Source organism: Ctenopharyngodon idella, chromosome 16 (assembly GCF_019924925.1).
Source record: "Ctenopharyngodon idella isolate HZGC_01 chromosome 16, HZGC01, whole genome shotgun sequence".
In the NCBI taxonomy this organism is placed as follows: domain Eukaryota; kingdom Metazoa; phylum Chordata; class Actinopteri; order Cypriniformes; family Xenocyprididae; genus Ctenopharyngodon; species Ctenopharyngodon idella.
Window position 1 is genome coordinate 31,586,242 of NC_067235.1, and position 13,759 is coordinate 31,600,000.

The 13,759-nt window shown below is 34.8% G+C and overlaps 1 protein-coding gene across 1 annotated transcript in view; it reads right to left on the reverse strand.

Annotated features, from left to right (window-relative positions):
• Positions 1 to 57: 57 nt before the first annotated feature.
• ptdss1a (phosphatidylserine synthase 1a) overlaps positions 58 to 13,759 on the reverse strand; it is a 22,342-nt gene continuing 8,640 nt past the window's right edge. Inside the window, exons 6-13 of the mRNA XM_051864500.1 lie at positions 12,805 to 12,956; positions 12,580 to 12,721; positions 8,902 to 9,014; positions 7,281 to 7,346; positions 6,749 to 6,848; positions 6,454 to 6,522; positions 5,190 to 5,253; positions 58 to 3,806 (exon numbers count right to left, since the gene is read on the reverse strand). Coding sequence (XP_051720460.1) covers positions 3,715 to 3,806; positions 5,190 to 5,253; positions 6,454 to 6,522; positions 6,749 to 6,848; positions 7,281 to 7,346; positions 8,902 to 9,014; positions 12,580 to 12,721; positions 12,805 to 12,956 — 798 coding nt within the window. The 3' untranslated portion in view covers positions 58 to 3,714. The remainder of the gene's footprint in view (positions 3,807 to 5,189; positions 5,254 to 6,453; positions 6,523 to 6,748; positions 6,849 to 7,280; positions 7,347 to 8,901; positions 9,015 to 12,579; positions 12,722 to 12,804; positions 12,957 to 13,759) is intronic.

A 13,759-nucleotide genomic window follows, 5' to 3' on the forward strand; every position in this document is an offset into this window, starting at 1 on the left:
ATTACATATATAAACGAAAAAAACAAAATAATTAACATAATATATGAAAACACAAAGTCACAAGATACAGATGAAATTTAATTTTAAAGTTCAGTTACATCCCAAACAAACAAATGTCATATACTGAAAAGCTGCAAAGTTCAGTCACATTGTGCCATTCTTCACCAAAAACTAGTCATTTAATATTACTGAAAAGACAAACACTGATTCCTTTACAATTTATGTGAAATGTACAAATCAGAAACATGACAAAAAGGCATTTAAATGTTTCACAGTGACTAAACAGACACAAAACAAATGTTTTGGCAAATGGATATGTAGCATCATGTGATGCTCTGACTGTCCATGATTGTCATGAAGGACATTAATACGGAAAACTATATGCCGTCTGAACACGATGAATACACAGACATGGTGTTGGAAATGGAAGAATAAATATCAACCAGGTCGATAAGTCTACCAACATTTTGAGATTATCAGCATAGCTGATAACCATGTGATTAACAGAAACGTTAGCTCAAATTTAGTTTTTAATTATTTTGAATCGAATAACTTGAAAAAAAAAAACTTGAGTGCAAAACATTTCAGTCTGTGTATTTTACAATAACTGCATTTAAACTGTATGATACTACATACATCGGCCACACTGCTCTCTAGTTGTCATATCAGGAATAAACACTAATGTACACAACACACACACACACAAAGCAATAAAGTTAACAAGTGATAGTTGTTAAAACATGCATGCAGGCACACGATATCTGTGTTAAACGTCAGTCTAAAAAGGCTTGAATACTGGTTTAAGGGTGTGTGGTGATCAGGATCATTTTTACAAAAAAGTTAGAACTTTTCCATCTCGAAATTCTGACTATTTTCTCATAATTGTGAGATATAAACTAACTCGCAATTGAGGGGGGGGGAAGTATAAATTGAGAGAAACTTGTGATTGCGAGAAAAAAAAAGTTAGAATTGCGAGATATAAACTCGGAATTTGCAAGAAAAGGAGTGGCAAATTTTTTATCTCGCAATTCTGACTTTTCCTCAGAATTGTGAGGTAAAAAAAAAAAAAAAAAAAAACGTATATAGACTTATAAAAACTCGCAATTGAGAGAAAAAAGTATGAATTGTGAGATATAATCTCACAAGAAATTGAAGAAAAAATTGCAAGAAAAAAAGTCAGAGTTGCAAATTTTTCATCTCGCAATTCTGACATTTTTCCTCAATTTTGAGATATAAACTTGAGTTAAAAAAAACATGCAATTGAGGGAAAAAACTATGAATAGTGAGATATAAACTTGGGACTGTGATAATAAAAAAAAGGTTCGATTTTTTTTAAATTTAATTCAATTCTAACTTTCTCACAAGTTTATTTCACAATTCTGACTTTTTTTTTTTTTTTACAAGTTTCTCACAATTCAGATTTTTTTCCTCACAAGTTTATCTTACTTTTTTCTCAGAATTGTGAGATATAAATGTACAATTGCGAGTTATACAAACAAGGAAAAAAAAAAAAAAAAAAAGGTCCGAATTGCGAGATGAAAAATTTGCAACTTTTTTTTTCTTGCAATTCCGAAATAAAAAGCCATAATTACCTTTTTATTTTTATTCCGTGGTGAAAACAAGTTTCCACAGAAACCGATACAGATAATTTTTTTACAGACATGCAAAACCAAAAATGCCTCTCAGGTGAGAACATTAAAACGACAGCAGCTGTAGAACGTCACTGGAGAAGCAGAAACACTAAAAACAAACGTCACACGTTAAAACAGCAGTGAAGCCACTAAAAGTGCTAAAACCCTTGTGCTTCTATGAAATCCAGGCCAATGAACCTGCATTCAATCTCCAACACGATTCCTTCAAAGCAGCTTAACCTAGAAACATTCAACTCATGTCAGATTTATTCAGTCTGGATAGAGTACTGGCCTTTCCTAGAGAGTCAACATAAAATGGTGCTTGCAACCATTTTGCTTCTATAATCTGATATACACAACCGTTTAGAAGTTTAGGGTCTGTAAGATTATATTTTTTTAAAGAAATTAATACTTTTATTCAGCAAGGACGCATTAAATTATGGAAGCTTGTTTCTACCACTAAATAAAAAAGGTAATTGCAAATTTTTCTCACAACTCTGAGAAAAAAAGTCAGAATTGTGAGATATAAAGTCACAATTCGGACTTTTTTCTCGCAATTGTTTTTATCACGCAATTCTGACTTTATATCTCACAATTCTGACTTTTTTTCTCAGAATTGTGTGATATAAACTCACAATTGCATCATATAAAGTCAGAATTGCGTGATATAAAGTCAGAATGGAGAGATATAAAATCAGAATTGTGACAATAAAAACAACTGCAAGAAAAAGTGACTATCATGCAATTCTGACTTTGATGCAATTGTGACTTTTCAGAATTGCGTTGATATAAACTCACAATTCTGACTTTATATCTCATAATTCTGACTTTTTTTCTCAGAATTGTGATATAAACTCACAATTGCATCATATAAAGTCAGAATTGCGTGATATAAAATCAGAATTGTCACTTATCAAGTCAGAATTGCGATATAAACTCACAATTCTGACTTTTTTTTCCCTCAGAATTGTGAGTTTATTTCATGCAATTGAGAGTTATAAAATCAGAATTGTGAGATATAAACTCGCAATTGAGAAAAAACGTCAGTCTTTTTTCCCCTCACAATTGGACATTATAACATTATAAGAGTTTATATCTCACAATTCTGACTATAACTCGCAATTCTGACTTTATAACTCGCAATCGCAAGTTTATATCTCGCAATTCTGAGAAAAAAAGTCAGAATTGTGAGATAAAAAGTCACAATTACCTTTTTTACTTTTTATTTCATGGCGGAAACAAGCTTCCATATTACACTGATCAAAGTGACAGAAAAGACATTTATGTTACAAAAGATAATCAGCATATTGATTTCTGAAGGATCATGTGACACTGAAGACTGGAGTAATGATGCTGAAAATTCAGCTTTGATCACAAGAATAGATTACATTTTAATATATATATTACAATAGAAAACACCTATTTTAAGTAGTAATAATTTTTCACAATTTTACTATTTTTACTGTATTTTTGATCAAATAAATGCAGCCTTGGTGAGCAGAAGAGACTTCTCTCAAAAACATAAAATCTTACCATCCCTAAACTTTACATTTAAATGATGTTTTATTTTAAACCACATGCACCAGCATGCACAATAAGATCAGGAACATGTTTTAAGAAAGTAAAAAGGGTAAATTTTGATTTCATGTTGACTTGATCTGACATCATTTGTATACACATTATGATATGAATAACATAATCTGAAATCGCTAGCATATAATACACTGTTGAAAACATCGGTGACATAAAATACAGTGACAAGTAGCAACACTCACGAGTCACGCATGCTACTGGAGAACACGGTGATGCACAGCACTGCTCGGGATCTAACGTGGTTAACCAGTCTCTGTAGTTCAACAGGTAAAGTGAGCTCGCCATCTAAACTCTCCACACACAGTATTGCCTATTCAAAGTGTTTCGCAGCATTGCAAACCGCTCTGACTTCTGAAATGTTCGGACTAAACCTGAGACAATCTCACCCATCATAATCACAGTCATCTGATGTTCCCTCCATTAACAGGAGTGACACATGTGCAAACGTTCCCGTCTGAGGAAAAGCGGTCAAAGCCTTCCAGAGACGGGCTTATTTCTCCATCCCGTTGATGGTTTTGTTATTTCCAGAGTCCCTCCGTTTCCTGGTAGAAGAGGAAGTTGTGCCGTCCATCTCACACTCCCCTAAAGCACAATTGCATTACAATGTGATTTGAAACACTGAAGCAAGAATGTTTGAGTTCATGCACAGAAGCAAAGTATAATGCATGCACATTTAATAAAATGTATTCAAAATTAGATATATTCAAAATTGCATAGTGATATTTTACAATTTTTGCAGTATATAGCATGCATACTGTGCACAGCATGTAAAATATGCATTGACTATGCATATATATATATATATATATATTATTTATTTAAACAATATTTATTTTGAATATTAAGTTGAACTTTATTCGTATGTTTTTGGTTATGTTAATTTTTAGTTTTATTAATATTTTGAATATATTATATAATTTATTTTTTTATTTAAACATTAATATTTATTTTTGAACTTCATTCGTATTTAGTTATGTTAATTTTAGTTTACTTTTTAGCAATTTTGTTATGCGTTTGTCATTTTATTAGTTTTGTCTTTTAAAAAATATTGCCAGTTAGGTTTCATTTATTTTTATTTCAGTTGTAGTTATAGTTTTTACTAATTTTCAGTTCATAATTTTAGTGCTTCAACTTAAAACTTATTTCAGTTTATTGCCAAGGCAACATTTCTAATTTTAACAAAGTTTTTAATTATACAAATTATTTCAGCTTTATTTCATGTTTTTAATAGTTTTAGTTAATGATAATAACCCTCTCTGGATGATCTAATACTTTTGACAAAATACACAACAAAAATATGCTTGACCTTCCATTTCCAATGTGATAAATGCACTTATATATACAGTCAAACCAAAATGTATTCAGGCACCTTGAACATTTCATTCATTATTACAGTTTATTCACTGTAGTTTAAAAAAATGGTAATAAAATATGACAAGATCTCAGAGTTAAACTGTGTCAGAAAAAATTAATCTTAATTATGTCAGATAACTCTTAAGCAAAACATGGTCAGGGTCAAAGTGTCTGAATAATTTTTGGTTCCAAATATTTATCAATTTTACTGGTAGTCCACTGTATGGAGAATTTTTGGGTATAATATGTCACAGTTTACTTTATTTTGCTATCCTCACTTACATAAATGAACTATAGTGTCCTGCACCTACTAGTAAAAATATATCAAAAAATATATCTAGTGTCTGAATAAGTTTTAGTTTGACATATATATATATATATATATATATATATATATAAACATATATAAACTAGTATGCAATATACAATACATACTGCGCAGTAAGCAGTACTCTAGTATTAAAGACGTTGCCTCGTCTCAGAACTTATTACCCATGTGTCTTCTGCTCGTTCTCCACAAGAGGTCACAACACCACAGGTTAGACTCGCTGAAGCTGTCATTAACATCACAGTAATCAACATGCTGCACAGTGTCATTGATTTAGTTTTTACCTTTGCATTCAGACACAGCGTCACCTGGCTCAGAGTAAAAACTGTCCTCACACTCCGAGAAGCTCTATGGAGGTCAAACATCACATGATTTAGATCACAAAACTCTTAAGATTCACTTCAGCACTGCTTGTATTAGCCTACTGTGAACATCAGTTTTTAAATGTACATATAACTGCAAATGTTTGAGAAAAGAAAGTGAGACACAAAATGAGACGTTCTTTTCAATGCAACTAAAGCGGATGGGGATTTTACATGCTGAGCATCAAAATCGCAAAAATACAGTAACATAAAAAAATAGCTGAAAAGTGTTCTGAAGTCATACAAAAAGTGTTGTTTGAGGGGAAAAAAACAAAAACAAAACAAAATTGGCTAAAATCCCTGTAAAAACATGATTTTCTTCCTCAGTATTTTTGTTCTATTGTCCAGTTCAAATATCAAAACATTCTTAAATCAAGATACAATTACTTGAGAAGCAAAATGATTTAAGAAACAAGCAAACATATCTGCCAGTAATAAACTTAATTCAAAGGAAAAACAAACTCATTTAATTTAATGAGCTTGTCTGCCATTGGCATATTTTTTTATTGCTTTAAGTATAAACTCACTTAATTTTGATACAGTTTTCACTGAACAATACTTATTATCTTAAGTTATTTTGCTTCAAGTAAATGTATCTTGATTTAAGACTGTTAATACTAAGGAAGAAATTCATTTTTGCAGTGATTAAAGGGACAATTCACCCCAAAATGAAAGTTCTGTCATCATTTACTCACCCTCATGTTGTTCCAAACCTGTATGAGTTTCTTTCTTCTGCTGAACACAAAAAAAGATATTTTGAAGAATATGGGTAACCAAACAGTTGCCGGTAGCCATAGACTTCAATAGTATTTTTTTCCTACTATGGAATCAATAGCTACCGTCAACTGTCTGGTTACACACATTCTTTAAAATATCTTCTTTTGTGTTCAGCAGAAGAAAGAAACTCATACAGGTTTGGAACACCTTGAGGGTGAATAAGTGATAACAAAATGTTAATTTTTGGGTGAACTATCCCTTTAAGAGCCCGAGTTTGAATGTATGCATGTGTGCATGAGATCTTAGAGTTTCGGCGAAGTCACATGGACTCCTCTAAGATACTTTAATGTTATTTTTTATAATTCTAAGTTTGACAGCCCTTGGTCACATTATGTTTTGGTTGTGTGCCCTTTTGTTTTTTCGGGGACAAGGGTGAGTGTGAGTAAATGACGACAAAGCCGTGACTCACCTTCTCTCTGGGCCCGTAGTTTTCAGCATACCAGACCATCCCATACAGACACAGGAATGTGATGAAAGCCTTCAGACGTGAGAGAGAGAGACAAAGACTCGATCAATTCCACATCAACATCCTTTGTGTTCACACAAAAACACTTCCTGAAAAGACTATTTTGAGGAAATCTCCTCCCACAGATGCCAAAAAAAGCTGCGCGCTCAAGTTTTTGTTGAACGAGTAGAAACCAAACACTCTACAATACTGATGCTATGAAAAGCTCAAAGTGAAGACAAAAAGTGCGGAAACTCACCAAACACACGAGCCACAAAATCACATAGAGAATTTGCGTCTTGGAAAACAAGTCTTGTCCGAATTTAATGCACGCTAACGCCTCCAGGAAAGCTATTGCCCTGTAGGAAAGAAAACAAGAGCGTTTCTACTAGACCTCTATTGTGCAACGTAAAGCTGAAGGGTGTTAAATGAAGTCTAGATGATCTAACCTAGATGTTTGAGACAAGGTAACTTGAAGTGCACAAAATCTAGGTCACTGTTGTATATCTTAGATAACACAAATGACAATAGAGCAGCGAAACCCACCAAAGCGCTGCAGTGGAACACAAGCATTCATGCGGGTTTGTGGTTAAACGTTTGACATGTGTGCAAGTTCATGTGAATGAAAAGCCTGCAAGCCTTTCACCTTAAACACTGGTGTGACATGCATGAACATCAGCGCACGACGAAGAACAAGTGTTCCTGATGACACGCTCCGTTACTTGTACATTACAGCAGACCACATGGGCAGCAGCCTCACACTTATGTCTTTTTACCTAGTTTAAACTCACCCAAACACCCAGCATTGTGTCCCGACCCGTTTGCACTGTGTGTCCGTGAGGTACGCATAATACTGCCTGTAGAGCAGACCAGAGAATTCATCAGTGCACATGAAGAGTCAAAGTCAAAATGATTTTAATATAAATCGCACACAATTCAATAGTGCATGCTATTCTAACTGTCTTCATATTGTTTTAGATAAGTTATTCGCAAGCTTTTTTTAAATCAGCAAAAAATATTTACTCCAAGTCTCCCTGAGATTTTAAGTTAATATTTTTAACAATTGAACAACACATTCACATATACACACTGATATCAGTTAATGGTCACATGACATGCAGGTAAACGAATTAAATATTTTATCTATTTTATTTTTGACCTTTTTAGTGTTTTATTTTGATTGTTTTGATTCCAAAAAAATTATACTTACTTTATATATATATATATATATATATATATATATTTATTTTTATGATTTAATTAAAGAGTTAGTTCACCCAAAAATGACTTACAAATGTGACCCTGGACCACAAAACCAGTCATAAATCGCACGGGTATATTTGTAGCAATAGCCAAAAATGCATTGTATGGGTCAAAATTATTGATTTTTCTTTTATGCCAAAAATCATTAGGATATTAAGTAAAGATCATGATCCATGAAGATATTTTGTAAATTTCCTACCATAAATATATCAAAAATGTATTTTTGTGAGTGGATATGCATTGCTAAGGACTTCATTTGGACAAATTTAAAGGCGATTTTCTCAATATTTAGATTTTTTTGCACCCTCAGATTCCAGATTTTCAAATAGTTGTATCTCGGCCAAATATTGTCCTAACAAACCATACATCAATGGAAAGCTCATTTATTCAGCTTTCAGATGATGTATAAATCTTAATTCCAAAAAAATTGACCCTTATGACTAGTTTTATGGTCCAGGGTCACAATGACGAGAACAAAAGCTATCAAACCAACAATAGTGCAACAATATGCAAGTGCTGTGATTAGTCCCATTGGTTTGAGCTTACGCAAAAAAAACAATGAGGTTTGTTCTCGAGCTTCTGTTCATGTTCACTGATCAATGTTTATATGTGAATAAAAGCCTAAATTGAATCTGTTCTTCATATAAATTGATCGAAAATTCATATAAAGTCTCTTCAGAAAATTAGGACTGATCTGCTCAATTCATATGGATTAGTTTTACGATCTCTCCATGAAGTTTTTGAGGCGATAAAGTGGTAGTTGCGTAGACTGTCAATGGAGGGACAGAAACTACTCAGATTTCATCAAAAAGATCTTCAACTGTGTTCCGAAGATGAACGAAAGTTTGAAACGACATGAGGGTGAGTAATTAATGACAGAATTTTCATTTTTGGGTGAACTAATCCATTAATTATTAGCTTTTCATCAGTTTACAAAGCCTAATTTGGGAAACCCTGGATTAGAAAAATGTAACAACTTTTCTTCAATCATTTTTATGATTTTTATCCATTGGGAAAAATTTCTCCCTTCATTTTTTTCTTGTTTTGCTCTAAAATACATCAGACGTTGAAAGTAAAATGAGTTGTGAATGCCATTTTGTTATATATTGCACTAAATACAAGGATAAAGCATGTTTGGTTGGCACCTACCGTACGGTGGGGGCAGTGATGATACCGATGAACAGAATTCTGCACCAGCTGAGAGCGTGGCATGCTGGGAACACAAAGATGTGCTTCAGGAAGAACGTGTTCAGCTCTGTCAGCTTGAGTGAGAGAGAGAGAGAGACAGAGATTATTTTATGCAATGAACCAAAATTAAAGAGAGCTTTTTGGAAAAACTAAATCCAATGACCCTTGAGAACTGGGACAAAACAGAGACACAGAAGTGAATTAATAAAGTTCTGTGAAATGTTATGCAATAAACCAAAAGAAAAATTAGATACAAATTTTGGTTTCTTAGTTTTGGAAAAACTAATTCCAAATAATAAAGTTTTATTTCAAAGCAGCTTTGCAGAAAATCATGATGTTCGTGTTTATAAAATCGAATGCATTTAGCACATTAGACAGTTCACATTTTGCAGTGATTTAAACAATCAAGCATTTAAAATTTATTACTGAATAGTCAGAAAATCTAATAAAACAACATTTTTGATTAAATGCAGTCATTCTTTTTTTTATGGTGCTGTTGTTTTTAACCTGAACTACTTAAACGAAGCAAATGATCTAAACCCCCATACAAAAAGCAAGCAGAGTGGAAATATGACTACTTTTGAAACAAGAATTAGTTCAGATTATGCTTCAGAGATTCACAGAACCAGTATTCAATTGTCAACTAATTTGGTCACAGTCTCTGAAGTGGAAATGGAGGCTCACAGACTCCCCTCCTCCGAATTCCCATTTCAAAGACATTTAATTACTATTTAAAGGGCCCTCAAAAGGGAGCGAAGAGACCGGCCTCCCTCTCGCACAATAGAGAATGAAGAGCGTGCTTTCATCGCCATGGAAACAAGTCATCACTTCTAGTCTGATTGCCCATTCTCTCTAGAGAACTCAAATGACCCACATTTTTGAGCTAGTTAAAGCTAGTTAAACTAATTATTTTTATGCTGACAATAAAAAAAGTGCAATTATTTAACTTTTAAAGTAGTTTTAACTTTTATAATATAATGTGGTATTTAATTAATTATTATTAATTCAAATTATTATTGAATGGTATTTAATTAACTTTACACCATGGTCTGTCTGAATACTTGATTCTGATTGGCTGGAAGGTATACATTAAAGGGGGGGTATAATGCTATTTCATGCATTCTGACTTATTTACACTGTTTTGGATTCTCATGCTAAACATGGCCAAAGTTTCAAAACACGAGATGGAGTATTTTCTGTGCCAAAAATACTCTTCCAAATCCTTACAGGATTCAGGGTCTTTTTTTCAAGTATGGGCCTGAGTGATGTAAACGGGGGCGAAATTCCTTGTACGGGCACTTCTCCTGGAAGGGCGCGCGCGCACACGTCGACGAGAGCTAGAGAGCAAGAGCACGCCCATCAACACGTGTTCGGCTTTACGGAAGTCGTCGGCAGAGCTGCACAGGTCACAGGACTTCACGAAATCAACATTGTCACCAAAGAAGTGTGTTTTTGGTTGTGAGGGGAAAGATAACCTTGCTTCCCAAAGAACCCAGTGGAGCTGAGAGATTTGTGCTCATGCATTACATTGATGCGCTCTCGATATTTGTTATTAAAATAACCATAGAAGCTGATAGTTGCAATCACTTTTTTATTGGTTAAAATGAATGGAGAATATCTCGTGTTTTTCTGTGGCTGCTCGAGCCCTCAGGATCGGGGCTTATGTTTCATAAACAAGGCCCAGTTCTATGCTGGATTTACAGATCGTTTGAAACTGAAAGATGGAGCGGTCACAGCGGTAATGATCCCGGTTATGAGTCGGAACCACAGGTGGAGATTAAAACTGCTTCAAATGTGTTTTGTTGGCAATAGGCGCCTAAGTGCATATAATGTAAACAACACGAACGCAGTGAATTCATAAATTCATTATTCATCCTTCACTATACACTATATTCATTATAGTGATTCAAAAGTTATCCATGGATAACGCGATGTGTTTAAATACATTTGTTTAGCTGACCATTGATAGCTTGCAGCCGATCTCTACACAAAAGCTGCGCGTACTCGTGACTCTATCTCCACTCACACGGCACTCCTCCAGGCGCTCAGCTGTTTTAGGAAATACTCGGTACAGCGTATGTATCTTTTATAAATATGATAAAACTAAAGATTTTTTGAAGATATGAAGGATGCTATACTACTCTATAGGTACTTAAGATTAACACACACACACACACACAAACACCCACCACACACAAACACCACACACTAACACCCACCACACCCACACACCCACCACACAGACACACACACGCACACGCACACCCACCACACCCACACACCCACCACACGCACATAGGTATCACAGATTGCGCTGCACACACAAACATTCAGGAGTGCAGAAACTTTTATTATTAAAGGGTCATGAAACCCTAAACCAAATTTTCTGAGATTTTAACAGAGTTATGCGTGTTGAACATCACAGAAGTCAATGTTACCATCCGTTAATTTTGAATGTGAGAGAAAACTAGTTAATTTTAAACTAGGGCTGTCAAACAATTAATCGCGATTAATCGCATACAAAATAAACGTTTGAGTTTGCATAATATATGTGGGTGTACTGTGTGTAATTATTATGTATATATAAATACAAACACATTCATGTATATATTTGAGAAATATATTATGTTATATATATTATGCAAACTCAAACTTTTATTTTGTATGCAATTAATCGCGATTAATCGTTTGACAGCCCTATTTTAAATCTTTTTGCGCTATTTTCAACTTTCGGGTTTAAATTCGTCTTTGTGTTAACGTCACAGGATGTGACGTTTTCTTGTACAATAGTATGGTGATGACTCGTCAGTGTCTCAATTATTCATGAGACTGCATGTCCTTATCCTATGAGAAGACGCGTTGCTTAATTCATAACAGCACGCGCTTAATTATTCATGACAGAACGCATTGATTTCCTGTGACGGGCTTCAAATAGTGAGATCGCATACAAGAAGCGAGAGATGCATTAATGGATCAAAAACTAGTGCTTGTTTTTGCTTTGTAAGAGTTTCTGCATCACACAATTTTTCTTCAATATCTGTCTTCATCCACACTGTGAGTGTAACTGGTCTTTACGGCTCTTTAACAGATCAAACGATTTATAATATAAAAACGGCTTATTAAAAACGTCGCAAAATAAGTCTCAAAAGTTATCAAAGATGCAACAGCGTGTTCATATATGTATTCGATGCAGAGAACAAAATGTGAATGGCTGTGCATTTATTTGTGCATTAAATTATAGCAAAAACCATGTGTATATTGTACTGCATGTAATGGTAATTTGCAGCGTGCATTTGTGGGAAGCTTTGATGCTTTTAATGAGAGCAAAATAAAACTGTCTGAATCAGAAGCCGTTGCCGTGTTGTCAGTCTCCCCTCATCCCCCTCCACTCTGCAGCGTAACCACGCCCACTTCTGTAGCATTTTTCAAAACTCTGGTGAGAACTGACTGCTGCTGAAACAGGGGGTTTCATGACCCTTTAATGCAATTATCCCTTACATATTTATCAATATATAAGAGGATGAAGTGAGAAATATTTATAAATTCTCACTTCGTCCTTCATCTTAAATGCATTTCACAATGTATTCTGGGATTGCTAAACTGCCTTTCATTTTCTAACATCAATTCTGAAAGACTAACCTGCCATATGATCATGAACAGATAGACTCCCGTCACCCTCTGCAAGGAAGACTTAGGGTCGAACCAGCGCACGTACGTCCAGCTGGCAGGCGTGAACTGTAAAACTGCACGTTTGATCTTGCCCGTGGTGCTGTGGATGTGTCTGTGCAGCGGAGGAACACAATTCTTCACCATTTCTAGCCACTGTAAATGCTGCCACAATTTCAAATGAATCAGAACTCTCACTTGATACTGGCCCAGTGATACGTGCGCATCTCTAAGAAACGGCAGACGGTCATTCCCAGCCAGATGCCTCCGCCGTTACACAACAAGATATCCAGGATTACTTGATCCCACCAGCACTCCGCAAAATTAGGAAGAAGATGCATGAAGAACAACTGTACGGAGAGATGATATTTGTGTATTATTGTGCGACTCTGTGTGTTTGCGCTCTTCAAGAGACTCAACTCACCATTGATTCCATTTTTTTTTATCATTAACATGTTTCTAATTTGCATAAAAACACATATCAAACAACTAGGACTGGGAAGATACATCTCGATCGATATTTTCTTTCTCGAATCGATTCTGAGCTAAGTTGTAACAGCAGATGGCGCTCTAGGCTAGTTTTTAACCGCACACTTTCAAACGCTCACGAAGAAGACTGCTGGACAGCGCTCGTGTGCTTCGGCTGAGTCATGTAAGTGGTTGCACCTCGGCTCAGAATGCTTTTATGATACGAGATTTGTAATTCACTTCAACCTTTTCGAACTCTATGAATGATTATTTTAGGTTTAAGTGGTGTGTGTAAAGGAGCTGGAATCAGGCAGTGTACAAGTGTTTCTAAAGCACGTATAGTAGCGCCATCTGCTGTTAAAAAACTAAACTCAGAATCGATTCGAGAGAGAATTGTGATGCATCGGAAAATATCAGAATCCAGATTCTTCGTATCATGAATCGAGATTCAATGTATTGTCCCAGCCCTACAAACAACTTAAAATGGAGGATGAAGTGAGAAATATTGATAAATTCTCACTTTGTCCTTCATCTTGGATGATTTGTTTTTCACTGAGCATTCTGGGATTGCTGAGTTAAAGGGATAGTTCACCCAAAAAATGAAAATTATCTCATGATTTAGTCACCCTCAAGCCATCCAAGGTGTATAATATGACTTTCTTCTTTCAGCCGAACGCAATCGGAA